The sequence below is a fragment of the Eptatretus burgeri genome, chromosome 3 (genome assembly GCF_056783735.1).
Source record: "Eptatretus burgeri isolate ZD-2024b chromosome 3, Ebu_testis_v1, whole genome shotgun sequence".
Classification (NCBI taxonomy): domain Eukaryota; kingdom Metazoa; phylum Chordata; class Myxini; order Myxiniformes; family Myxinidae; genus Eptatretus; species Eptatretus burgeri.
This window is the reverse complement of record NC_140963.1, coordinates 86,074,917-86,102,173: the sequence shown is the minus strand read 5'-3', so window position 1 is coordinate 86,102,173 and position 27,257 is coordinate 86,074,917. Positions and strand designations below refer to the sequence as shown.

Sequence of the window (27,257 nt, the reverse complement as noted above, 5' to 3'; positions counted from 1 at the left end):
ATATATATATATATATATATATATATATATATATATATATATATATATATATATATATATATATGCATACATGTTCACACACACACACCCCAACAGAAGTGAAGTGGATAGTATTTCTATGATGTCACAATGGCAAAACTGCAAATGCCGAATCCACATATGTCACGGGTGGTAACTCGAACATAATTTCCTCATTCTGCTTTGAACTCAATCTCGATATTTTCATTCCAAACAGCATCATTTCAATCACAAACAAGAAAGAGAGCAATCAGAGATTGCAGACCCTCTCCAGGACTTCTTTTGTGTGGTGTATTTTGTGTGGTGTTTATGTACTGATGTGTTATGCAATTAAGAGACATAATTAGAACTGCTACTTTATAACTGCTGGCAGTGATGACCGGGTACCAAGATGACCCACTTTGATCGGACAGCTGACCCTGACCCATGATGTTTGTTATTAATATTCAATTGAATTCAGAATGGGATTAAATTCAAATCAAATGGAAAATCAAATCAGTTCAGTGCTGTATTGGAGTAATCAGAAGGAACCCAAACAAGCAAAAAGCAAAGATGAAATCATCAGGAGGAACCTGGATAGCATTCATATTTCAGTTGCTACTCCTCTTCCCTCAAACCCATCCAGGAATAGCCAAGTGAGCTTCATTAAAAAATAAAAAAACAAGAATCCATATCAAAAAAATTAATAATTTTAGCTGCCAGAACATGTGTCCGATCAAGTTGAAATTTAAAACATATTTCCCATCAAGACTAAATCATAATTGTCAAGCCTCACGTCGATTAAGCGTTTCTGAATAAAACATTATTTAATATTTTTCTTCAATCCAATATGGCTGCCAAACCATGTGACATCAATTATTCTTGAACAAACTTGGACACCCATGGCTTGGAGAACATTTGTGTGAAGTTTCCCCTCGATTTGTCCAGCCATTCTGGAGAAGAGGTTTTAGGGTAAATCGGTTTTTTTCTTATAGGTTTTAGGGTAAATCCAATATGGCTGCCTATGACATCATGTCTGTGAAACTTTTGTTCCTCATGGATAGGTGGTCATATGTGTAAGATTTTGCCTTGATCTGTTCAGCCACTTCAGAGAAGATTTTTGAAGGTTTTAAAATTTTATTTTATTTTAAAAAAATATTTTTTTTGCGGGCTTTGTGGAATAATCTGCGGTTGCCTTCAGTCGAATTTGCCTTTCAGGAGGAGAATGCAAGGTGTTTTAAAGCCACTGCCTCGCCACAGGATTCAGAGTACCAAGAGCGGTAGGATGAATAAGATAATAATTGAAGATGAGGTGGGATGAATCTGTGCATAAGATGGAGAAGGTTTCTGTGGAAGAATTTCCAGGCTGAATAAATATCAGCAGCAGTGTATAAGGGAGACCAGTGATGAAATGTAAAAAATAAATTTGCGGCATTTTCCAGGAACGTATCCCCCGCAAATGTCAGGGTTTTACGAAGCAGACCCATTTACATCTCTCATCTGTGAATGGAAGGAATAACCAATTAGCTCTTACCTAAACAATTAAACCCAGGTGGTTAGGGTTATAAAATTGACTCCTCCCATGCTCTCCTAGCCAAAGAAAGCTGCATAAAGCAACCATGAAAGGCTATGCAAGATAAGCCCTTTGTTGTTTCAAACCCTTCCCAGAGTTCCTTCACAGCTGTAAAAACATTCACAAATAGTACACACATGAGAATCCCAATGTTACACACCCCATCAGCTGCCAGACAGGTTTCATCGCTTGTTGGTGCATCATCAGCGACAGTGCAGAGAGAAACATGCATCACTGACGCTCCCAAGCATATACCACATGTAAATGTCAAAAGCAGTCAACATATAAATGAAAAACAGACCCACTCACCTGTGAATGGAGGGAATAACCAATTAGCTCTCACCTTATCAAATACAACCAGGTGGCTAGGATTATAACCAGAGTGGTGTCAAAGCCACCCAATGCTCGTCTGTTTATACATTTATCGTTTTTCGTTTTTAAAAGACTAGTCTAATAATATTTTTTATAAGGCATTGCTGTGAAGTCTGATCCAAATAAGTTTAAAGCAATATATGTATTTGTATATTGTAATCAGTAAAAAAATAGTGTGGTCGATAAAAACATTAGAAAGGAAATAACTTGCACCAAAAACTTTAACATTTTCACGCTGACGCTGACGCTGACGCTCAAAGACTAGTCTAATAATATTTTTTATAAAGCATTGCAGTGAAGTCTAATCCAAATAATTTTTAAGCAATATATGTATTTGTATATTGTAATCAGTAAAAAATAGTGTGGTAGATAAAAACATTAGAAAGGAAATAACTTGCACCAAAAACTTTAACATTTTCATGCTCACGCTGATGCCGGGGATATCGCTATAGCTCTCTGTTCTTCGAACAGGTGAGCTAAAAACAAATAAACTCATTCCATGCTCTTCAAGTCGAAGAAAGCTGCATAAATAAACCATGGAAGGCTACACAAGGTAAGCATTTTTGTTGTTTCAAACGCTTCTCAGAGTCCCTCCACAGCTGTGAAAACGTTCACAAATAGTACATACATGAGAATCCCAATGCTACACACCCCCTCAGCTGCCGGACCGGTTTCATCCCTTTCTGGCGAATCATCAGCGACAGCACAGACAGAAACGGGCACCACTGAAGCCCCCAAGCATGTACCATGAGTAAATGTCAAAAGTAGTCAACATATAAATGAAAAACAAAGACCCACTCATATCTCACCTGTGAAATGAGGGAATAACCAATTAGCTCTCACCTAACCAAAGCCAAGAGACCATTGGACTAAGGAAGCCTGCTGTTACACGTGTGAAAGCCAACAATGCTAACAATAAATAGTTTGACACTAAATACTTTTTACTGAAACATATTTTTTGCACAAGTGGTGTTAACTTTCTCTTGCACTCTTTCTTTTGAAACAGCCTATACGATACTTAGATCACTGTTAAAGAAAAATTATCCAATTGGTTGCAGACATTTGAGCTCCATTATCAAAGGAAATGAAATAAGAAACCGACAGCACGTCAGACACAGAGGAAGCAGATACACAACCATTATCGAAAGCTCATGGCCACCGAGCAAAGCACCATGATGCACCCACGTGTCACCAATGAGAGGTTATGCTGTCAGTTTCTGACACAAAACATTCATCATTTGTTATGCCAGTCTTAGTTTATCATGACTCTGGCATGGTCCTTGACGGATGAGAGAACGGCTAGCCCTTTCTTGGCATGGCATGATCTCAGCACTCCTATTAATCATTGCCAGTTTCCACAGCCAAATGCGATAGCACAGGAAAAGCAGGACGCTTTCCACCCATGATGAGCTGTGCATGTCCGCTTGCATTACCTGCAATGAAGCCATGTTCACAAGATCCGTGATCTTGGTAAGTGGTAACCATTCAAATGGGACTAAATAACTTATCTTCATAGTGAGACCAACAAAGAGCTATTTATACATGCGCAATTGAATAAGTTTGCTCGCAAGAAACATGTGGTCCTTCAAGGACTCTTGGTATATGTTCACGCAAAGACAACTAGAGTGAAGTCAATGTCGTGCGATCACAAATCCCCACGCTTCCCACTGAAAGCAAAGTTGAAAGATAGCGAAACGTTTCACCAGGAATGACCTAACATCAAATCTTGGGTTTAAAAAAAAATCTTGTTTTTGACCCAAAGTCCCAAAAATAATGTAACAGTTCAGGACCTTTTAGGCCCCCCCAGCCCCCCTCCCCCATCTGAACTGGCAGCCAAATCCCAAAAAGTTTAATATTTTATGCATCCCCCAATGTTGATTGCATGCACAAAATTTCATTAAAACGTTTTAAAATGTGCCTGTCATTACATTTTTTTGTTGTTTGAGATGTTGACCTCACCCATGGCCCCAAAGGGGCAAAGCAAAAAATAATACTGCTCTAGTGCACCTTCTTGCCATGTGGTGATCATAACTACCAAGTTTGGTGAATTTCTGCACAACCATTTAGGAGATAGCTTGATGGATGGACAGACAAAGACGACGACAATATCCCCATTTTGTATTTTTAAGCGTGGGGATAAATATCAAGAGAGCAGAACTTTGGGGAGCCATGGCTTGCATATTCCAAAGGTTTAGAAGACTAAAGGATGACCATTGTATTTGTAGTGTGGTAATTTTGCATTAAACATGCATAATTTCGTTCGTCTTTTTCTCTCAAAACTCTTTCCTACTGCTCATTCTTCTTTTCGGTGAATTTCTTTGGATTAGACTTCAAACTGTGTGGGGGAAACAATTGCCTTTTCTTGCATTTTTACATTTACAGAATGTTCTGGTTTTTATGTGCCATCATAATGTGGTTTGTGCAGGTCTTTCTATTTCTAGTGAACCATGGCATGGCTCCATTGGTGGGAGTTCAACCATCTCGCCTGCATCAAGCCTGATTCTTGTGGACTATTTTGATCAATCCTCCAGGGCACTTTTGAAGATGTCATGACCATGAAACCGAATCTACAATAAACGTATTAATAACCAATCAAAAATTTTCCCTCCGTTGATCAACGGATTTGGCCTGTTTTGAATTCTCAACTGAACCAATAGCTGATGATGCTCAGGTTCAAATCCCACATATATATGCATTTTTCCATTGTCTATTAATGTCCTTGTAAATTAAACAGATGTATTTGTCTTGCATGTGATTTGCATTCAAGCTCTTCAATAAAGCTTAGCTCAACAGAATAAATAAAATTTGCCATTTGTCTGTTTATACGTTCGCTTTTTTTGCAAAGATCGCTGGGCCATCAACCACCAAATTTGGCATACAGACCAAGTCTGACCCGGGGATTTCCTCAGGGCGTTTTCATCCACCACCTCAGCCATTAAAGACCCCAAAGACCCTTTAGATCCTAGACCCCAAAGATCCCGAAGACATTTAAGACCCCAAAAATCCTTTTCCGGTTCCGGTTCTTGAGCGACGGTGGCGGTTCCTCTTCGGGGTCTCTGCCGACTTTCTCAAAATAAGTTTTCCGGTTGTTTTTGTCGCGTTTTTACTGTTACTTTGTTATTTCTGTGTTGACTGTGCATTTCTAGTTCGGTCTTCTGTTAAAACTTGTGCTCATTGTTTGAGTTTTGGTCGTATTTTCATATCGGGTTTCCTTGAGACTTTCACTGTGTCTGTGTGCGCGATCTGTTTGTTGTATTTTCTCCATATTACCATCAGTTTTTTTTCTCCACTATTCCTCCATCACTCCCTCAATTCCTCCCAACGATACCATCTGTTTCATGTCTTAAAATATAATTTAAAAAAAAAAAAAATATATATATATATATATATATATATATATATATATATATATATATATATATATATATATATATATATATATATATATATATATATATATATATATATATATAGAATATTTTCCCTTCTCACCTTTCCCTCCCATAACCACGTGACTTCCTGTACAGATTCTTCCTCTTCCTTCTTCCTTGCCTTCCACTTTTACAATCCCACTTTGATCGAGAAGGTATTCACCACTCACCTTCACGATTATTTTATTCAAACCCTTCCTTTACTCTGCCACCCCCTGCCCCATTCACCAATCTTCAAAAACAAACAAACAAACAAAAAAACATCCACCTAACAGTGATGACTCCATTTACATCTTGCTCGCCGAAAACATGGACCAACATCTATCCACTCATCCAAACTCTCTATTCCTCGTTGTGGTGACTTCAATTGCCACCATGCCAGTTGGTTGGGTGTGGGTACCTCTCTCACCTGACATTGCACTTCAGCAAAGGATTTCCGTGACTCATTGGGACTGAAACAATTTGTCAACTTCCCAACCTGGATCTCAGCCAATAGTACTCCATCTCTTCTGGATTGGATTTTGTCCAATTTCCCAGAAAATGTCTACTGTTTTTCTGCTCCAATCGGTTCATCTGACCACATGCTTGTTGAAGTAGTCATCTCTGGCCATTATTAGAGAACCACTTCAGCGCCGACGAATCTGGAATTTCAATCAGGACGACTGGCAGGGACTTCAAGCAGCCATCAAACTTCTAGACTAGTCTCCCATTTCTACTCTCTCCGACATCAACTCATCCTGGGAATTGTTTCAAAGAAGTTTTCTCTCTCTCATGCATAGATTTATCCCATCTCGTCTTCAGTTGTCCTTCCCTTCCTCCTGCCCATGGAACACTGAAGCTTGTGCAGAGGCAGTTGTCCGAAAACAACTTGCCTTCACCTCTTGGATGGCAAATCCCACTGAAGGCAATCTCATTTCCTTCCACAAAGCTGAGAACATGTGTGTGTCTACCATCAAGAGAGCCAGGAAACAACAACTTTCCAATCTCATCTGAACTCTCAAACCTGTCTCCCTCCTCCAAATCCTGGTGATGTCTAGTTAAGTCCGTTTCTGGTGTACGTTCCCCCTCCATCCCATCCCTGACATCAAATGGCTGCACAGCTGACACTGCACGTGAAAATGCTGAATGTCTAAACTCTGTTTGCTTCTAAATCTTGTGTTCCAAACCCATCAATTTATGTACCCACCTTAAAACGTCACACCCAGCTGTTCCTGGATTCTGTGTGCTTTTCTCCTGATAAGGTGGAGAGCTTGCTGTCAAACCTCGACTCATATTCTGCCACCAATCCAGAAGGCATCAGCCCTCATGTCCAAAAAACCTGCTCTGCTGCTCTTGCTCACCCTCTCTCTGTTCTATTCACCCTCTCATTTACTTCAGGTCATCTGCAATCTGCTTGGAAATCAGCAAACATTACTACTCTGCAAAAAAAAGGTGCAAAAACAGATGCCTACAACTGCAGACCAATCAGCCTGCTCCCAATTATCAACAAAGTCATGGAATCCATCATCGCTTTCAACATGAAATCCTTCCTCTTCTCCAATGGCTTGATTTTTTTATCATCAACTTGGTTTCACACCAAGTCACTCTGCCCTGGACATGCTGCTTCTGCTTTCCCAACAATGGATGCTGGTCCTCAATGCCAAACATGAGATCAGAGCCATATCCCGAGACATATTGCGTGCTTTTGATAAGTCTGGTACCCGCCATGCTCACCAAACACTCTTCCTATAGTATCCAAGGCAATTTCCAGTCATGGTTCGCAGACTTCCTCTCCTGTCACAGTCAACATGTGGCAATTAATGGATTTACCCCATTCCCTCTTCCTGTACAAGCTGGAGTTCCTCAAGGCAGTGTTCTTGGCCCTGTGCTTTTTCTGGTCTTCATTAATGATCTCTCAGACTCTGTGGAAAATCCTCTTTATCTCTTTGCTGATGACTCCACCCTCTGCCGTGCCATCTGTCATCCCTCTGATCGGCAGGCAGCAGCCTATTCACTCTCTGCAGATCTGGACAAAATCGCAAGCTGGTCAAACACTTGGGAAATGTCTTTCAATTTTGACAAATCTCACACTCTTACCATGTCTCTCCGAAAGGACCGTCTGGAAACCCCCCATCTACTTTTTCAACAATCCTCTGGAAGAAGTCCTTTCATTCAAGCTTTTGTGTCTCACAACCTGTCACGATCTCTCCTGGGAAAGCCACATTTCCAAGCTGGCCTCAAAAGCCAGTCGCTGACTGGGCATCCTCGCCCAGTTAGGGTTTGGGTAAGGGTTAGAGTAATATATATTATATAAATAAAAAATATAATACATCGATAAAATGTGTGTGTGTGTGTGTGTGTGTGTGTCTGTGTGTGCGTGTGTGCGTGTGTGCGTGTGTGCGTGTGTGCGTGTGTGCGTGTGTGCGTGTGTGCGTGTATGTGTGCGCGCGCGCGCGCGTGAAGATATATTGAAAAAAAACACACACACACACACACACACACACACACACACACACACACACACACACACACACACACACACACACACACACACACACACACACACACAGTCTTTTCTTGGGACAACCACTATTCAAAGAAAGATGTAGGGATAGTTTCACATGATTATTTCTTGTGACCATCCCGACCTTGTTTACATGCTTTTTGAAGGAACATCCCAACATCCTTTTGCATGTTAAAAAAATGTTTTTATTACCTTCTCATTCTGCGAAAGGTTATGTTTTGGTCGGCGTGTATTTATTTATTTATTTATTTATTTGTAATCTTGTGATTCATATAACTCAAAAAGTATTAAACCAAATTGCATGAAATTTGGTGGGATGATTGGTTATTAGCCAGGAAGCATTCGATTAGATTTTGGGATCATTCGGGTCAAAGGTCAAGGTCACGAAAAGGTCAAAATCGTCTTTTTACGATAACACGGTCAATTTTTATTCAATTTGCATGCAACTAACGCCAAAATGTTCAGAATTCAACGCCTCATCTTGTGATATGCAATATGACACAATGACGCCCATACTCTTGTTACCGGTTAGGGGTCAAAGGTCAGGGGGGGTCACGACCTTGAAAAATATGCGGTTTTTGTCATAACGCAGTCAATTCTTGTCCGCTTTACATGAACCCAGCACCAAAATGTTCAGAATTTAATGCCCAATCTTGTGACACAATGACGTCATAACACATGTCGCTGGTTGGGGTAAAATGTCGGGGGGGGGCACACCCTTGAAAAATATGCGGTTTTCGACATAACTCAGTCAATTCTTATTCGATTTGCATGAAACCAGCATCAAACGAGATTACCTTCTCTTGTTGAAACGTTGTATTCACTGAGCTTGCGAGTGAAGACTCGCCAAAACGACGTGAGTTGATTGTTGTTTAGTCCGTGGCCCCCGAAAGTCGGGGGGGGGGTCATGACATTATAGATATGTGGTTTGTGTCATAAGACCATTCATATGAAACCAGTTCCCCACACTCATACGAAGAACAAAAAAGTAGTGGCGGCGAAGGTATGCGCTCTATGAGTGCCCGTTCTAGTTACTTGTATGTACTGTATATGAAGAGATAAAGGGGAAAGACAGAATAGCAAAAAACAACAATATTATCATCATCATCATCATTATTATATTGTACTCAATTTCATCCCAAATATTTAAACTCCTGTGTTACAAGTGAAGTTTACAGCATTTTGACAATACACATGAAGAAGAAAATAATTTATTAAAAGCTATTTTTCAGTTAACATTTGTTTTCTGGGCAGACCAGAGAGAAGCAGGAAAACGAATTTGGATATATAATGCTCAACCAAACAGATATTATTGCACAAGACATACCACTGGGATATTGAGACAAATACATGCAGACAAGGTAGCTGGCTTAACATTCTTTAAAAAATAAAAGAGAGTTAAAGTAAGATGTGTTCCATGAAAAGGAACTTCACAGGAGGAGGCCATCAGGTACATCAAAGCCTGCAGCGCTATTGTTAACTTATGGTGGTTAGTAAATGGTACAAGTTGGTTCCTCAACCTGGGTTTAAACAGCTGACCTCACAGACTCAGAGGACGTTCTAACCATTACACCACTGAATCTTCTGATGGGGCAACTTTTCCAACTATCACAAAAACTGGGGTGTGAAATCACATCTCATTCTCCAAGAAAATGAACACCAATTCAATGCATAAATTCTCATAATACTAGAAAAGAACCTGTCTGTAAGGATGGGTTAATTGCCACACTTTTAGGATTTATGACTTGTCATACCCGTTTCCACCAGGTGGTACGACACCATACAAATTTACAGAGAGAGAATTGGGGTGCTCCCCCTACCCTGAACAATGAATTTTTTACCGCATGAAACCTCCCCATCTACCCCGTGAGTACCACCATCAGTTTTCAACTTATTCTGTACAGTGGTTCAGGAGTGCAGAGAATTAAAACAAACTATGATTGTTCACACATCACAAAAACTGGGGGTGTGAAATCACATCCCATTCTCCAACATATTCCATTCTCCATCATAGAAGCATCTTTTCTACAATCTTTCCCATCAATCCATAAAAAATAAGTGTAGTTATGAATAAGTACATCTCAGAATAGTAAATATACAGGTACTATTGGAGGGTTAAAACCGACTCGTGCAACAATTACCCTGAGAATCTAATAAGATTACACACAAATACACTTTGGTTCACCTGCCTATTGACAATGGAGACACCGATGAAGTCTTGCATGGCCTATTTACTTTCGCTTTACGTTATGTTTTCAGCCGTTTAGTTGTCTGTCTCTGTATCACTGCGAGAAAGATATCTCAAAAGGTTATGGACGGTTTCGGCCGAAACGTGGTGGACAGGTTGGTTATGTGACAAGGACAAATTGATTAGATTTTGGTGAAGACTAGATAAAACAAAGGTCACCTGTCACGTTTATGTTGGCGATATCCAGAGAAAAAACATCTTCTTCAGAAACAGTAATAATACATGCAATGTGACCTTATGACCATGTTATTACATCGTTCGCAATGCCACAATCAGCAATTAATAAACAACTGATAATGATCGGTGAGGATTAAACCCGGACATGTACAAAATAAAACAGATCTCTGCGATTATTGACAAAAGGAAACTCGAGAGTTCATGGAACATGATACCCCGCACAGTGTTCAAGTATACACAGGAGGGCTTTGCCGTTCGTGGGGGTTACGTACTTGCGTTCTTGAGAAGCCCCATAAACCACAAATTAGCGATGTGCAAAATTAGGGGTTAATGGGGAAAATAAGGTGAAGGACTTGAACTTTAAAATTTGTCCAAACTGGACCCTTAATTAACATGTTTATGCATTGTTTTTGTGCTATTTATTTCATGAATAAAAGTGATGTTAAGAACATAAAATAAAGTATTATTTTCCTGTATGAAGAACAAAATAAAGTATATTTTCTTGAATTATTAAGATCATGAAACCTGACTTCAATAATAACAATGCTAAACTTGATTGCATGACAATGGCAAATAATGCAATGGCGATGCTGATCATTGCAACAATAAAGACAAGTTGATTGAGATGATGGTGATGCTGCTGGAGGGTTTGAGGGCATTATTGTATTGACGGCCAATGTTAATTAGGTGAATAAATGTGGAAAATAGTTCGCCAACCCACGATTATTTGAGCGCACTGACCGCAATCCACAGACGTTGTCTCAATAAATTCATCACGATAGAGCGAATCCGCGAAGGGGAAACCCATGAGCGGCAACGCCCTCATGTACTGCAATTATAATAAAAATAGTGATTTTAAAGATCGTTTAAAAAATCCAAAATTTTTAGTGCTACTGAAGCAGTCTTATTCACCAACCACCCTTATACACTGTAATGAAACGACGTTGAGTCACAATTTTGGAGATGGAGGCTTTTTTGATCACCATAGAGCGCAGCGTCAATCACCATTCTACATTGCCATATTAGTGGGCTCTTCTTTACCCCGAGACCCATGTCATGCCATCTCATGCTACATATAGATATACATATGGTTCTTGGAAGTATTATGAAGGTATTTTGCGTTCTACATTCTTCAAGTATATGATTAAATTTAAATAAACGTTTAAAGAGGCTTAAAGGTGTATAAATTAATGAATTCTGGGTTTTACCGCCGTTTTCCCCAGTGTCTATTACATCACCCAATCAAACACATTACACGAGTTATACGTGTCTGTTGTTTATGTCCTTTATAACAACCATAAAACAGCAAGTTTCCAGTTTGGAATGATTTTCAATTTTGGTTGACTGGCAGGCTGGAGGCAGAGTAAAAATATTATCACTCCTTTCTGCGCATGTGCAATCAGGACAAATTCAGTCCAAATACGGTAAAACAGCAAACATGTCTTCTGATTCACATTCCGATTCACGTTCAAAATATAACACTCGATTTAAATAAGCTGTCCCTTGATCATAAACTGACAAGACAGACAGGACAGCTGGACGGATGGACAAATGGACTTACAAGGATATCTGGCCATTCAGCCCATCATGCCTGTGTGATCACCATACTAATTTATCTACACAAGATCCAAGGAAGAAAATACAAAAAAAAAAAAAAATTTAATTCATTATTAGAACTATATTTTTTAAGTTTTTGTTGTTTTATTTTAATTTTTCTTTTTCTTCTTCCCCTCAGGGGAGGGGGCATGGGCCTGGTCAAAAACACACGTCAACCACACAACACGCCTCGACAAGTCCCCCAACAGTACTCCGTACACATGCACACAATCACCCATCAATGCTCAAACTACTTAAAACTCCCATCAACATCCCTATACCCCTGTATTTTCATAACTTCCAGATACCTATCTAATTCTAATTTAAACTTATCTACTGTTTCTGCTGCCACGACCTTTCCAGGGAGAACATTCAATGCATTATCTACTCTCTGAATAAAAGTCCCCTGCCTTAACTCTCTTCTTCTTTACTCTCAGGCTATGGCCCTGGTCTGATCACCGTCGACTCTGTTGAATAATTAATCTGCACTTATTTTATCGATAACTTTCTCGATCTTAAACCTCTCCATGACATCTCCTCGTAACCGCCTCCTTTCTTGTGTATAAAGCCCCGTCTCCTTCAGCCGCTCCTCATAGCTGTGTCGAGATCGGCCCAGAATCAATCTAGTAGACCTGCACTGAACACTCTCTGTAGCATCTATGTCCTTCTGGAATTGTGGTGATAAAAACTGTACACAATATTCTAGATGTGACCCTCACTAAATTCCTGTACAATGTTAACACCACCTCTTTTGATTTATAATTGATCCCCCTCCTAATACAACCTAAAACCCTATTTGCTCTACCGAAAGCTGCCTGGAACTGTGCTGCCCGCTTACCTCCTGTATCTATTACCACCCCCAGATCCTTCTCCTGTGTGACACACTCAAAAATTACCCCTTACATCCTGTAATCTCTATTTTCATTGTTTTTTCCCCATCCCCAACACCTTACACTTGTTCAGGTTAAATTCCATCTGCCAATCTTTTGCCCAATCTATACAAGTATCAATACTTTCCTGAATCTGATCACCACCCACTCTGATATCCACCTTACCTCCAAGCTTTGTGTCATCTGCAAATATGGAAAGCTTCTTCTTCACCCCACTATCCAAATCATTGATGTAAATAATGAATAGTAATGGTCCGAGTACTGATCCCTGAGGTACCCCACTACTTACATCCTCCCACCAAGACATCCTCCCACTCACAGCCACGATTTGCTTCCTATCACTAAGCCAGTTTGCAATTCAATTAGCTACCTGACCAACCACTCCACAAGCTCTCACTTTGGCTAACAACCTCCGACGTGGTACCTTATCAAATGCCTTCTTAAAGTCTGGATATACTATGTCCACTGCCTTTCTCTCATCCACCCAATCAGACACTGTTTCATAGAACTCTAAAAGATTTGTTAAACAGGAACTACCTTTGGTAAAGCCATGCTGACTACCTTTATTTAGTTCATATTTATTTAAATGGTTCCTCATCTGGTCCTTAATTAATGTCTCCAACACCTTCCCCACAACTGAAGTCAAACTAACAGGTCAAGAGTTTCCCAATTCTTCTCTGGATCCTTTCTTAAATAATGGTATTACATTTGCCACTCTCCAATCCTCCAGTACCTGTCCTGACTCCAGTGAGCTATTGAAAATATCCGTTAACATCTCGCTTACCTGCTCAGCCACCTCTCTCAATACTCTCCGTTGCATATTACCTGGGCCCGGAGCCTTATCTCCTCTTAGATTACCTAGCTGTTCCTTTACTTCCTCCACTCTAACCTGGATCTTCTGTAAAATCCCTTCCTCACCACCTTTATAGATACTCTCAGCTATTGACAATTCTCTTGACTGTTCTTGTGTAAAAGTTGAATAAAAATACCTGTTTATAAGCCTGCCATCTCACTTTCATCACGAACCACTCTCCCGGTGCTATTTCTCAATGGGCCCACACTGGTCCGAATCTGTACTTTTCCCCTGGTATACTTAAAGAAAGCCTTGATATTATGTTTAATATTCTTAGCCACGTCCTTCTCATACTCTCTTTTGGCCTGCGGAGTTATTCATGGAGCTTCATATGAAAGCCATGTACAACTAGTCAGTTGTTGCATTAGCTATCATAATATGCAGTCTGTCTGCTGGTTGCATCACTTTCTGAGGGTGCAGCTGTGCTGCTGATGCAGTGCCCTCAATTGCCAGTTCCCTGGTACTCATTCTGTCAACCTCAGAAGGATGGCAGGCTGAATCAACCCCACCTGGTGTTAATTCAACGACCAACAGGGGCTCAAACTCAAGACCCTAAGATATTAAGCCAGGCACCTTAAACTGTTAAGCCAACCCCAGGCTGAGTTGTTGCTTTAATCGATAATCTATTATGACTGATCGGATTATTTCCACTATGACCCTGGAGTGGTGGTTGCATTGATGAAATCATCAGCCATGTTTCATTACAATCAAGAACATGTTTAAACTGTTAGTTTGCGATCGCCCATCAAATATTAGACATTTTCAGGATCGATTCAATTCTTTGAACCTGTCGTAATGAAATTTAAAAAAACAATATCAGTTTTAAAATTAAAATATGGTCATTCCAGTAATGTCAATTCAAATAGGAGTTCAAGCCTTTGGGTTATTTCCCCATATCGAAGAGCAGGTCATTGACTGAATGATCTCAGGAACTAGAGATGAAGCTATTCCCTCTGTAATTAAGTATATCATCAAAATAGTTCTGTTGTGTTCATTCAAGAGATAAATAATGCAATTTGCTAATTGCTGTTGTTAAATGAATGCAGAAGTGTAGATCTGACTGCTCAGCACTCGATTGGTCGTGCAAAAGAATATTGATCTCCATTAAGTGGTGAACCTAAAACCATCTTGGCCACAATCCCAACCAAATGATTTGTCCTTTGTAGACCTGTAAAGGTGAAAGATGAGTTGTTTGTAGTGGTAAAACATCAATGAGGTCGGTTTTCAATAAAAGATCCTTTGAAACGAGTGACTATGTTCTTTGTGACAACTTTCCTTTGTTGTGAGGGGCCCATGAGGTTGTGGGGGGAGGGGAGCTGCGACATTTGTATGGTCATTTGATTACACTACTCTAGTTGCCATGAAAAAAAAGATATCAGTAGATCTAAATCTGGATAAACTGTAATTCCTCCATTAGATTCAATTGTGATTAACGTATCCACATTCCCAAAAGAAGCCATTTTATCATATCTTCAAGACAATTTACAACTTTATTCTAACAATTAGCTTTTGGTCTGGAAACATTTTCTCGAGAATCTCTTGCATGATCATTGCATTCCAATGTTGTGCTGCACACAAACCAAGGCCTAACTTTATTACTTACAGTTTCTTATTATATTTCAGATCCATTGTGACAAAAAGAAAGTTTCAGTTACAAATCTGCAAATACCCTGTAGTTGAAAGAGTTCTTACTCAAGGTGCTACCAACGAAGGCAATCGACTAGGGTTGATCGACCTGAGCCTAGGCTCAGGCTCTGGAGCGTTCATCATCAGTCCTATTAGTCCTGGATGACGACTCAGTGGTCGAAACGTTGGACCTGAGCCAAAGACCTATAGGCTATTGCTGCAGTTTATCGTGCCGCTTTATTGAGTGAGTTTTGCTTCCTTTCTGGGACAGATTTTTAGATCCTCGTGGAGGATCTCTAAGTCTTACTCACGTTGTTGTTCTTCATCTTCTTCTTGTGGACTTTTTTGTTTCACAGCCTACAGTTTTCATCGAAATTTCCTGAAACTTGGCAGATATATGTAAAAATACCCTGCGCAGACAGTAACCATCTCCGATTTTGAAAATTCCTCCTAGAAAAGAAGTTATGACGTCAAAATATCTCCACTAATGGAAATCGCCTAAAAAATTATCTCCGAAACTTGGCAAGCTTTTTGAATTTTGTTTGTGGGAATCGAACAGGGCATTAGCAGAGATTAATTACCGCACATATGATGCATCACTATGACGTCATATCAATTTTTATGACATCATTCCTATTTTTTGACATTTTTTGTTTCACAACCCAGAGTTTTCATCAGGTCTTCGTGAAACTTGCCATGTATATGCAGAAAGCCCACGCGCAGGCAGTAACCATCTCCGATTTTCGAAATTCTTCCCAGAAAAAAAGTTGACATAATATCACCGCTAATGGAAATCGCCTATACCATTATCGCCGAAACTAGGCAAGCTGTTTGAATTTCGTTTGCGGAAATCAAGTCGGGCATTAGCACAGATAATTTATCGCAAACCTGATACATCACAATGACGTCATATTCGTTTTTATGATGTCATCATTAAGAGGACGAGGATCTTAGCTCATTTGAGCTTGTTTTTTGTGTACACAATGTCGAGGCTCATATAAGAGCTAACACACAGAATGGATAACAAAGGGAGGAGGACACAAGAGGGGCAGGAGAGGGAGGCACAAAACAGTGGTGAACAGAGACATTAGGAGATCTGTGGAAGGGAGAGGGATGGGGTGGGTTATACAGGGTAAACAAGATGGTACTACAAGGACTTTTTGGTTAAATCCCTTAGATCATTCAAAAATACGATATCTGGGCAAAAAGTTGTCATTTAATAATGAACTTGAACATTAACTATTGAGGCAAATTAATTAGTCGTGTGGAGACAGTTGAGCATCTAATAATTAGAAATGCTGTGACAGCACTTGTCACTTGGCAAAGTTTTGCATGAAGGAGACGATTTGTCTTACTTTGAATGACGGTTACATACCTTGAGTCAGATCAATGTGGACTTCAATAATAAAGGTGTCCTAAATGGCAAAAAATATAAATCAAAGTCCAGTGTATCAAGCTTACACAGCATTGCTGATATCACCATAAAACCCAAACACCAAGAGACTTTTATGATGACAGGACCTCTCAAAACAATGATTAGCAAGGAGTGGTTGGACAAGCATACCTACATTGGTTTTAATGCCATACTGAGCAGAACATAATAAACTAGAACGGCACTCGGAAGTGTGTGTTGCGGATTCGCGCCCGCCGGCGTGCGAGCGGCCACGTAACTCGAATAGCGGCACGTCGCCCACCGGACGGACAATCCCGTCGTGACCCTCTCGGACTAACGCCGGGAACTAGTCACGGGTGGGCCTTTCGGCCTCACCACGATCGTGCCAATCGGCCCCCCGCGTGGGATAGGGTTGTTCACCAAATTCGACCTACCTAAGTACCCACACGGAGGGCAGACCGGGCGATCGCACCTCGCCGCAGGTCGACTTCGGACACGGGCCACTTTAAGCGACCCATTCCGTACTATCGGGATAACCGAGCGGTGTTATCGTCAACCTCGAATGTTCCGATTAATTATCGGGCGTATTTAGCCCACGACCAACCCTTTACGTGAAGTAAGATGGAGATTCAATTAGAGAAAAGACGAAGCGAAACGGGAGAAATAGTTCAACATAAAGCACATTTATTCCGCGGCAAACGGAAAGCACACGTATACAATTACCACAATTATGCACCAAAAGCAAATGTAACAAAAGAAGAAACAACAATTACGCACCAAAAGCAATTGCAACAAAAGAAACACAATGCAGATCTACTACCGACTACGCGAGCACACGGCAACACTTACACAGTTTTACTTCACAGACGGCGCCGACAACACATATACTCCAAAGCAAAAGAAAAAGGGGGCCACCCTCAACGATAAGGGGGCAGACGGGCCTGGGGCCGAGACCGCCTTGAGCCTACCCGTCTGGTGATGAGCCGCAAAATGGCGGCAGCGCCCCGACTCCGCGGGCCTCGCTGGCACTGCCTGGAATGGGGTGGGAACGGGGCCCCCTTCTCACACTATCTCAGCGCGGGGGGAAACAGGGGGGGGGGGTTGTTGATGCTCAGGGGAAAGAGGATATCTGGCTGGCTTGGGTCCCGCGACGAGCGACTCCACCGCGACCTCGACCGCGTTCCCGGCCTCCCCTCTCCGCAGCTCCCCGACTCTGACACGAGCGCAGACCTCCACAAAGCTTCTTGGCTTCTCCAGCCTCTCCGGACCCCGACAGACACTCTCTCGACTGATTTCGCCGCCGCCACAACTCTCCAACTCTTTCCTCTTCTCAACTCTCTGACTCTTTCCTCTTCTCAACTCTCCTTAACTGAATTCGCCGCCGCCACAACTCTCCAACTCTTTCCTCTTCTCAACTCTCTCGATGAGCCAGAAACTCTCCAAATTCGCCCCGCGCTCGGCGCTTTATAGTCCGACAGGAGAAATCATATGCAGATTTTTGGATCAGGAACGGCTCGGGGGTGGAGCCACGCTCCCCCATTGGACGGAGGAAAAGTGGGCGTGAATCATTCTTGATCCGCGAATCTGCATATAGCGATTATACTCCGACGCGCCTGGAGGCGGGGCCAAATCGCCTCACGCTCGCTGATAGGACGGAACAGAAGTGGGCATGAATCATTCTTGATCCGATTTCTCGGAAAGGCTGGTGTTTTTGCACCCGCTGCTCGGTGCGCGCCCTGTACGAGTCCAGTATCGGTGCCCACAAACGGCGCGGGAATGGCGGTGATGCGATGGTTGCGAGGGCGAGTTATGACGGTAAAGGTCGTGGCTGTTGGCGTTGCTGTTGTTGTGAAGCGGCGTTGCGGTTGGTGGTTGGTGTGTGAAAGCGGTTGTGGAGAAGGTGGATGTTGTGAAGGCGGTTCTGGAGAAGGTGGCTGTGGTTGTCGAGATGCGGTTGGTGGTGGTTGTGGTGGTAGTAATGGCGGTTGGTCCAAAATAAAGATAGTAAAAGAAAAACGGCTATTTAAAAGGGTCGCAGCCCGAATGAATGACATTTATTCCCTCTAAACAACGGGTTTGGGCTAACTACACATATACTTACAGAGATATCTCACCTACGGGACCTGAATGGTGGTTTGCGAATTTCGTCAACCACAACAAGTGCATACCTCCACCAGGATGAATAGTTTACGTTTTGTATCCCACCGATAGGCCGGATCTGGATCCAGACCTTAACCAAAATGTAATCAACTTGTTGTCACCGAAACAACTCATGCACCAAATTTTGTCAACACTCGTCTCAAATCACTTTAATAATTCTCGTATCCGCATTTTCAACAAAATATAATAAATTCACGCTTGTCACACACCCAACATGTCCACCAAGTTCTGTCGGAATCCATCCACAACTTTTTGAGATATTCTGCTCACAAACAAATAAACAGACAAACAGACAGACAGATAGACAGACAGGGGTGAAAATATAACCTCTGTCCACCTGCGGTGGCAGAGATAACAACTGCTCATAAGCCCACACACCAGCAAAGGTAGAGAAGCAGGCAGGCATACCAGTGAGGAAAATGGTTGAGAATCAATAACACAGCAGTGTTAAAATGCTTGACAGGGGGTAGAGCTTGGACTATGCAATCACATTTGCCCCAAATTTGCCGTACAGAATTATTTTCACACAAAGGTTAACATGACAATAAAAACTTTTAATGCTTAAACAAATTGATATAAAAAGATGAAATAGGTATGGCCACTTTCAGTGAGCCGTGACGCTGAAAGTACCGTGCCGTGACCTCACGTGGAGCAAGGAAGTTCCGATGTAAGTCCATCACGTAAATGCGACACAACTGTTTTTCATACATGTACATGTATTTATGACTTTGCTTATTTACAATCGAACACCCAACTTTTTCTTCTTCTTCTTCTTCTGCTTCTTAAAAGCAAACTATGGATCCTGATGAAGGATCCAAACCATCATCAAACCAATGGATCCTGAGCAGATCTGTTTTACACATGCAAACAATTTCTTCACTATAATTTTCTGAGCACTGAGTTTTGACAAATATCTTGATGAAAAAAAAAAAATTCATCACTTCCCATCCTGACTACGAGGCACAACCGGGTCAGTAATATGTCAACATCAAAAACCAAGTGTGTATCAACAAATAATCACATTCACTACGTACTAATCACAATTTCACCAGGTCTCTCACTAGTCCCCTAAAAAACAGCAGTAGAATGAAGAAATAGTCTTGCTGGAGAAGGCAAGTGATGATCTGTGTCAGTGGATGGTAAAACAAATAAAACAACGAAATCAAACAGTATGTTGATTGAGGTATGCTAACCGTTGTGGGAAGCAGGGAGAAGCTGACATTTTTGGCATCACACCCCTCTTTTGCTTTAAGGTAGGGTTAATGTAAGAAATGTCAGCTTCTCCTTGCTTTCCACAGTGGTTAACATACCTCAATAAACGCCCCATTGATTTAATTGATTCCTTGAAACAACAATGTTTATTGGGTTTTCTTTTCATGGTTCCTGAAAAAGAAAAAAAAAAATCAACACCTCATCCAAACCTGAGACAAAATTGTGCAAATCCACGGATCGGTAGAAGTCTGGTTATGGTTGCTCTTTCGAAATTGAAGATGGCCGTTTGCACATGACAAAGTGAACACCTGGGTATCCAAAATTGTTTATAGTGTTGAGGCAATAGCAGCTGCCTGTGCAGCAACCACACTGAGATAGCAAGCAGTGTAACTTTGTGTCAAGGTACACCTGAGAAGCCCAGACCACTTCCTATCTGCAACTACAACAATTACCCCAGAAAGCCATCTGCCAACAAACCAACAATGGGTTCCCACTTACTGCAAATCAACCGAGTCAGTTGTAGAAAGGCATTGCCACACTCAAGAATCAAACCCAAATCCTTTTGTTTGCGAGGTGTGTGAACGATGCACAATGTCACCAGACACCAAGAATTCTGGTAGTTCTGAAGAAAAGGACCTCGCAAAAGTGCAGAGAAAGAGGGAACTTACACATACTTTCGAAATGATTCATCAAAAGAGACACCTGTTTCTTACATATTCATAAATGTTACAATTATTAAGGTTTCACCCCACTCTTCCCCACCCCTGCACATTGCACAAACATCATACCCAACACCCCTTCCCAAGACTCAATGTGAAATATGATGATAATAAAATTATATGACGAGGAAATAATACGTAACGAGACAGTAAAAATGCAGAACAATCAGACAATGCCATCCATCGGGACCAGACTCTGTGCAGAGCGTTGGTGCTGCTTAAGCAGTCTCCTTGGCTATTAGGCACAATCCTGGATGGGTTGCCACTCTGACACAGTATACCAGCAAGCTGGCACTCATTTTGCTGACCTCGGGAGAATGACGGGCAGAGTCAATCCCACCTGGTATTAATTCAACAGCCAAGCAGGATTTGAACTCAGGACCCTAGGATCCCAAGCCCACCACTCTAGCCATTATATGCCAACACCAAGCATTCATTATGGATCATGAATATAGACAAACAATGAAAAAAAAAAACGAGACAAGAGGACAAACAAAAAGTTAACTTGGCACAACAAGTTAACTCAGTGAAAGTTAACTCAATGAAAGAGAAGTTATGTGTTTGGCACTAAAACTTTAAGAAAAGAGTTTCAACCATTCCACCCCCATCCTTCCCTTCTCCACCCCACCCCTATTGAAAGGAGTACATTACCTCTTTGCCTCCATCAATTTCTGACTCCGTTGTTTGTTCATCCTCCTCTTGATTGTCAAAGTCCGACTCTCCGATGGCAATTGGAACCTGCACGCTGAGGGCTGGGCTTGTCAAGAATCCCAAGCGCTCGACGTCCAGAACATGGTTGGTCTTCATGCTGTTTGGAAGTCGACTGGTCATTCCATTACCATCCTGCGTCATTCCTTCCATCTTACTGTCCTCGTGGTTTCCCACATAGTTGTCCGACTTGTCTTGCATGAGAACATCCAACGCTTTCATCTCCTCGTTGTCCTTGCTCATACAAAGAGCTTTCAGAAACAAGTTCCTGATGGCCATCTTCACCAGACTGATGCCTTTTTCAATGCGGCTAAATGCAATCTGCAAATTGTTCAGCTCTCTGTCATCATCCCCGCCAGAGAGGTTGTCTCCACTGAATGAACTCAGCAACAGGGCCAGGAAAAGATTGAGAACCTGGAAATAAAGTCATGATCAGTTTAAAGATACATCGTGCCACATTTGAAAGCAAATTGCATGACATTTCAATGAAATGCTAAAACACAATACTGAACATGTTTACTTGAGATGTTTGCAGTACAGGACAATCTATTTATTAAAATATTAAAAGTGGAAGAAATTCTGACCTCCTCTTCTGATGCTACATCTTTGCAAACTCCTTTTCTTTTTTCTTTTCTTTTCTACCCCCTCCTCCAAACGGTCCCCTTCGCTCCTTTCTCTCCCTTATCATCCTCCCTTCTCATCCCCTTTCTCAATTTTATTAACCACCCATGGTTGTCCACCAGCCGAGTGCATAAGTAACGAGAAAGAGCGGAGATTGCAGTTCCTCACCATGACTAGTATTGTGTGGTGTTTGTGTAGTGCATTTTGTGTGCTGGTGTGATGAATACGTAATTATGTGCAATTTATATGTTCCAAAACTTCTTAATTAATACGGAATTAAGAGATGTTCTGACATTCTAATTCTACGGATTTAATCGACATACTTACGCTCCAATAGTATGTAATTAATAGACATACACACACTTCAATTGTATGTACATAATTAGGAGGCATACTCATGTTCCAATAGTATGTAATTAATAGACATACACACGCTTCAATAGTATGTACATAATGAGGAGGCGTTCTCATGTTCCAATGGTATGTAATTAATATATGTACTCGCATTGCATTAGTATGTAATTAATGGACATAATCATGTACCAATGGTATGTAATTAATAGACGTAGTCTATTCCAATGGCACGTAATTAATAGACGTACTCGCATTGCATTAGTATGTAATTAATGGACATAATCATGTACCAATGATGCGTAATTAATGGATGGCCTCACAATTTGATAGTACACAATTAAAGATGTTTTCATTACCATGAACCTTTTCATCAATATGTAGCATTATCATTATCATTATTATTATAACTGGCAGTGTACCCATCCTGCGGGTGGGTGAAGTTTAGCACATTATTTGTTGATAAAAGGATAATCTGTATATTGCAATAAGAATCAATAGATGCTTGTGTGGTGTGCGTCTTGGCATCAATATATGATATGATTAGTGAGATGTGGTGGGTATGATGACATGGGATGAGGGCAGGAGGGCATGTGATGTGGTGGAAATATATTGGAATTCATCCACAATATGTCTTGGCATCAATATATGGCAAGATCAGTGAAATGTCATGAGCATGATGGTATGAGATGAGGGCATGGGCATGAGATGTGGTGGGCTTTGTCCATGAGGCTTCACACACATTCGCAGGAGTTTTTCACCAAAATGTGTATGCATGCACAGAATAGTACAGTTGCTTAACGATGCACTCTGAATTGCATAAGAGCGAAAGTCTAGAGGGGTTTAAAGGGTCTAAAACATCTGAGCAGGTTTTAAGGGGGTCTTGCAGGGGTCGAAAGAGTTCAAAAGGGGGGCTACATGGTCTACAGTGTTGAAGTGGTCTTCAGGGTGTAACAGGTGTAAGAAGTGTAAATAATTATCTAAGGGGTCTAATTAAAATAAAGACCAATCACTGCACCGTAGTTCCAAAACGCAAGCCAGACATAACAATATGCTCGCACATGCGCGCACGCGCACACACACACACACACACACACACACACACACACACACACACACACACACACACACACACACACACACACACACACACACACACACAATCACACACACACAATCACTCACTCACACACAATCACTCACACACACAATCACACACACACAATCACACACACACACAATCACACACACACAATCACACACACACAATCACACACACACAATCACACACACACACACACACACACACACACACACACACACACACACACACACACACACACACACACACACACACACACACACACAATCACACATGCAACACCTGGCCGTCTAATGGTTAGACGGAGACCTGGAGAGGCCTACAAGCCACAGTGTCTCGCACCCACTGTGAAATTTGGTGGAGGATCGGTGATGATCTGGGGGTGCTTCCGCAAGGCTGGAATCGGGCAGATTTGTCTTTGTGAAGGACTCATGAATCAAGCCACATACAAGGTTGTCCTGGAAGAACACTTGCTTCCTTCTGCTCTGACAATGTTCCCCAACTCTGAGAATTGGTTTTTCCAGCAGGACAATGCTCCATGCCACACATCCAGGTCAATCAAGATGTGGATGGAGGACCATCAGATCAAGACCCTGTCATGGCCAGCCCCATCTCCAGACCTGAACCCCATTGAAAACCTCTGGAATGTGATCAAGAGGAAGATGGATGGTCACAAGCCATCAAACAAAGCCGAGCTGCTTGAATTTTTGCGCCAGGAGTGGCATAAAGTCACCCAACAGCAATGTGAAAGACTGGTGGAGAGCATGCCAAGATGAATGAAAGCTATGATTGAAAATCAGGGTTATTCCACAAAATATTGATTTCTGAACTCTTCCTAAGTTAAAACATTCGTATTGTGTTGTTTAAAAATGAATATGAACTTGTTTTGTTTGTATTATTTGAGGTCTGAAAACATTGAATCTTTGTTGTTATTTTGACCAGTTGTCATTTTATGCAAATAAATGCTCTAAATGACAATATTTTTCTTCGGAATTTGGGAGAAATGTTTTCAGTAGTTTATAGAATAAAACAAAAATGTTCATTTTACTCAAACACATACCTATAAATAGTAAAACCAGAATAACTGATGATTTTGCAGTGGTCTCTTAATTTTTTCCAGAGCTGTGTGTATATATATATATATATATATATATATATATATATATATATATATATATATATATATATATATATATATATATATATATATATATATATATATACACATATGATATTGTTACGGATTCTTCGGATCCTATGTATGCATACCAACATCCAGGTCCTCAGATAGTTATTTCCCTAAATGCATGTCCAGGATAGACCCATCTCCATGTCTGGTGGGATTCTAAATGTGATGCGTTGAGAAGGGTAAAGAATAGATCCCCTCTCTTATGGGAAGCTTTTTCTCTTTACGACAGACACATTCATGCATGTGAGACACCCGTTTCTTTCACGGACGCCGAGACCCGCCATTTTGCAGCGACGTTGACACCCGTTTCTTTCACCGACGCTGAGACCCACCTTTTTCCATTGACGTTCAACACCCTGTTCCACAGCTTTATGGACGCTAACTGGCTCCTGTTCATGTCGGGCTGAACAGTGAGGTAATAATTGTTGTTGACGTTTTATGAGCACTTCACGTTTGTGCTCAGTAATTCTGACAAATGATTGCTTTTTGCCGTTCGTCCTGCACCCCAGACATGGCCTCGTAAGCGAGGAATAACCACATGATGTGTAGGTTGTCACGGTAATGGTGCGCAAGTGAGGCAGGATGGATTTGGGGGGAGTCTGTGCCGCCGAGACAGACAACCTATAAAAAGAGGGAGAGGTCCGTTCTTGTGGGACGGCGCGCACGCGCGGGCCAGTTGACAACGAGTGAGGCATGGGTCAGTCAACGAGTCAGTTTGTCAGTCAGACGGACACTTCGTTGGTTCCAGTCAGACGGCTGCTTCATTGATTCCCGTCAGACGGCTGCTTCGTCATTTTCAGTCAGACGGTTGCGCGCCGTGCCAGACGGTTGCTTCATCATTCCAGTCAGATGGTCACTTCATCGTTCCGGTCAGACAGCTGCTTCATCGTTCCAGTCAGACGGTCGCTCTTGGCATACCTGTTTCTTGGGGGTGCCGTCAATTGGCGTTTAAGCCCATTTGCGAGTGGGTGCACGGCAAGGCTGGGTGCTGGCAACGGACAAGGCACGCTCACACATTTCAGGACGTTTTTGTTTGACGGACGACTTCTCTATCGTGAGCAAGATGGTTTCTCCCCCCCCCCCCCCCACCGAATGATCTGCTGGGTACCCTCGTCTGTGTTTAGGTGTTAAGTAAGTCAATCCCCGATAAGCCTCTGCTGTTTGTCTCTTTTCCTGTCACTTTGATCGATTTTGCCTGATTAATTATTTATTTGCTTATGATCATTTTGATTGTTTTGGAATTTATTTATTTTTACCTCACATAAATAAAAAGTTATTTTTATTTATTTATTTTCTTATTAATAAATTATTGGTTGACGTTCCAACCTGTCCGTGCTTGTCCTTTCCTTCTATTGGTCCAGCATTAGCCGAACTTAGATAGACTGGGAGGTAATTACCACACGACTGACCAATAATAGTCGGCACGCACCAGATGTTAAACGCTCAGCCGCCCTCATTAAGATCTAATCAAGATAAGATTGGTGCTTTGCCGAGGGCACACTCCCCATTCAGGTAACCACGTGACCTCCAGTTAAACAGCATAATTAGACGGTGGACACAGGAACTCATGGTTAACTGGGTGGTGTTCGTGGTTCTAAAGCAACCCACAATACCACAAAGTTAATTGTGAGCTGTGGCCCCAGGTCCAGCTCTTCCGATGGCCGTAACAATGTGTGTGTGTGTGTGTGTGTGTGTGTGTGTGTGTGTGTGTGTGTGTGTGTGTGTGTGTGTTTAATCAATAATATTAATTAAATAATTTACTTCACTAAAATATAATTAATTCATGATTATTATATCAAATGCAATGCAATAGGAACTTGTTCACATGAAAACCAACCAAACTTAAATAAGGTGACGAAAGAGTCGAAAGATTTTCACAAGTCCTGATCAAACAATCAGCCAAATATCCTCTGTTTAACATGATGGAAAAAACCTTCTCAGCATGTTCCACAAAATCATCGTTTACTGAATAAATTCTTGCAAATCTCAGGAGCTGAGATGAAAAGACATTATAACCCATTTTAATTGGTACATTGCTACCTGGAAAGGTGTACAAATCTACAGGGAGACTGAAATCATCAACTATATGATGTACACTTGTTTAAAACCATTCTGTCCAACTCGAACCAACACATCCAGATATGCAGCAACTGTACAATCATTATCGCTCATGTTAAGCCTGGTGTTGGCTTAGCGGTTAGGGTGGTGGCTTGGGATCCTAGGGTCCTGGGTTCGAGCTCCATTAGCCACTGAATAAACACCGGGGGTTGACTCAGCCTGTCATCCTTATGAGGTCGGTGAAATGAGCACCAGTATACTGGTAATAGGGGCACTGCAGCCAAAAAGGCAGCACACGATGGGAACCACTCATATTTGCAATCAGGCTACAGTATCTGGATAAATCTTGTGAAGCCGTCTCAAAAAAATTGTAGTTCACCACACAAATATCTACATAACAACATGTATGATAATATTTTAGCTAATTCTAGTGTTTTCTCCTTCATCAGTTTCTGCATGAATGAGAATTCACAGAAAA

At 41.4% G+C, this 27,257-nt stretch overlaps 1 protein-coding gene across 6 annotated transcripts in view; it reads right to left on the bottom strand.

The window, feature by feature from the left end:
• LOC147030369 (sodium channel protein type 1 subunit alpha-like) overlaps positions 1–27,257 on the bottom strand; it is a 269,967-nt gene that overhangs the window by 102,806 nt on the left and 139,904 nt on the right. For all 6 annotated transcript variants that reach the window (XM_085874344.1, XM_085874339.1, XM_085874338.1 and 3 more), the window contains one exon: positions 21,402–21,872. In XM_085874344.1, coding sequence (XP_085730470.1) covers positions 21,402–21,872 — 471 coding nt within the window. The remainder of the gene's footprint in view (positions 1–21,401; positions 21,873–27,257) is intronic.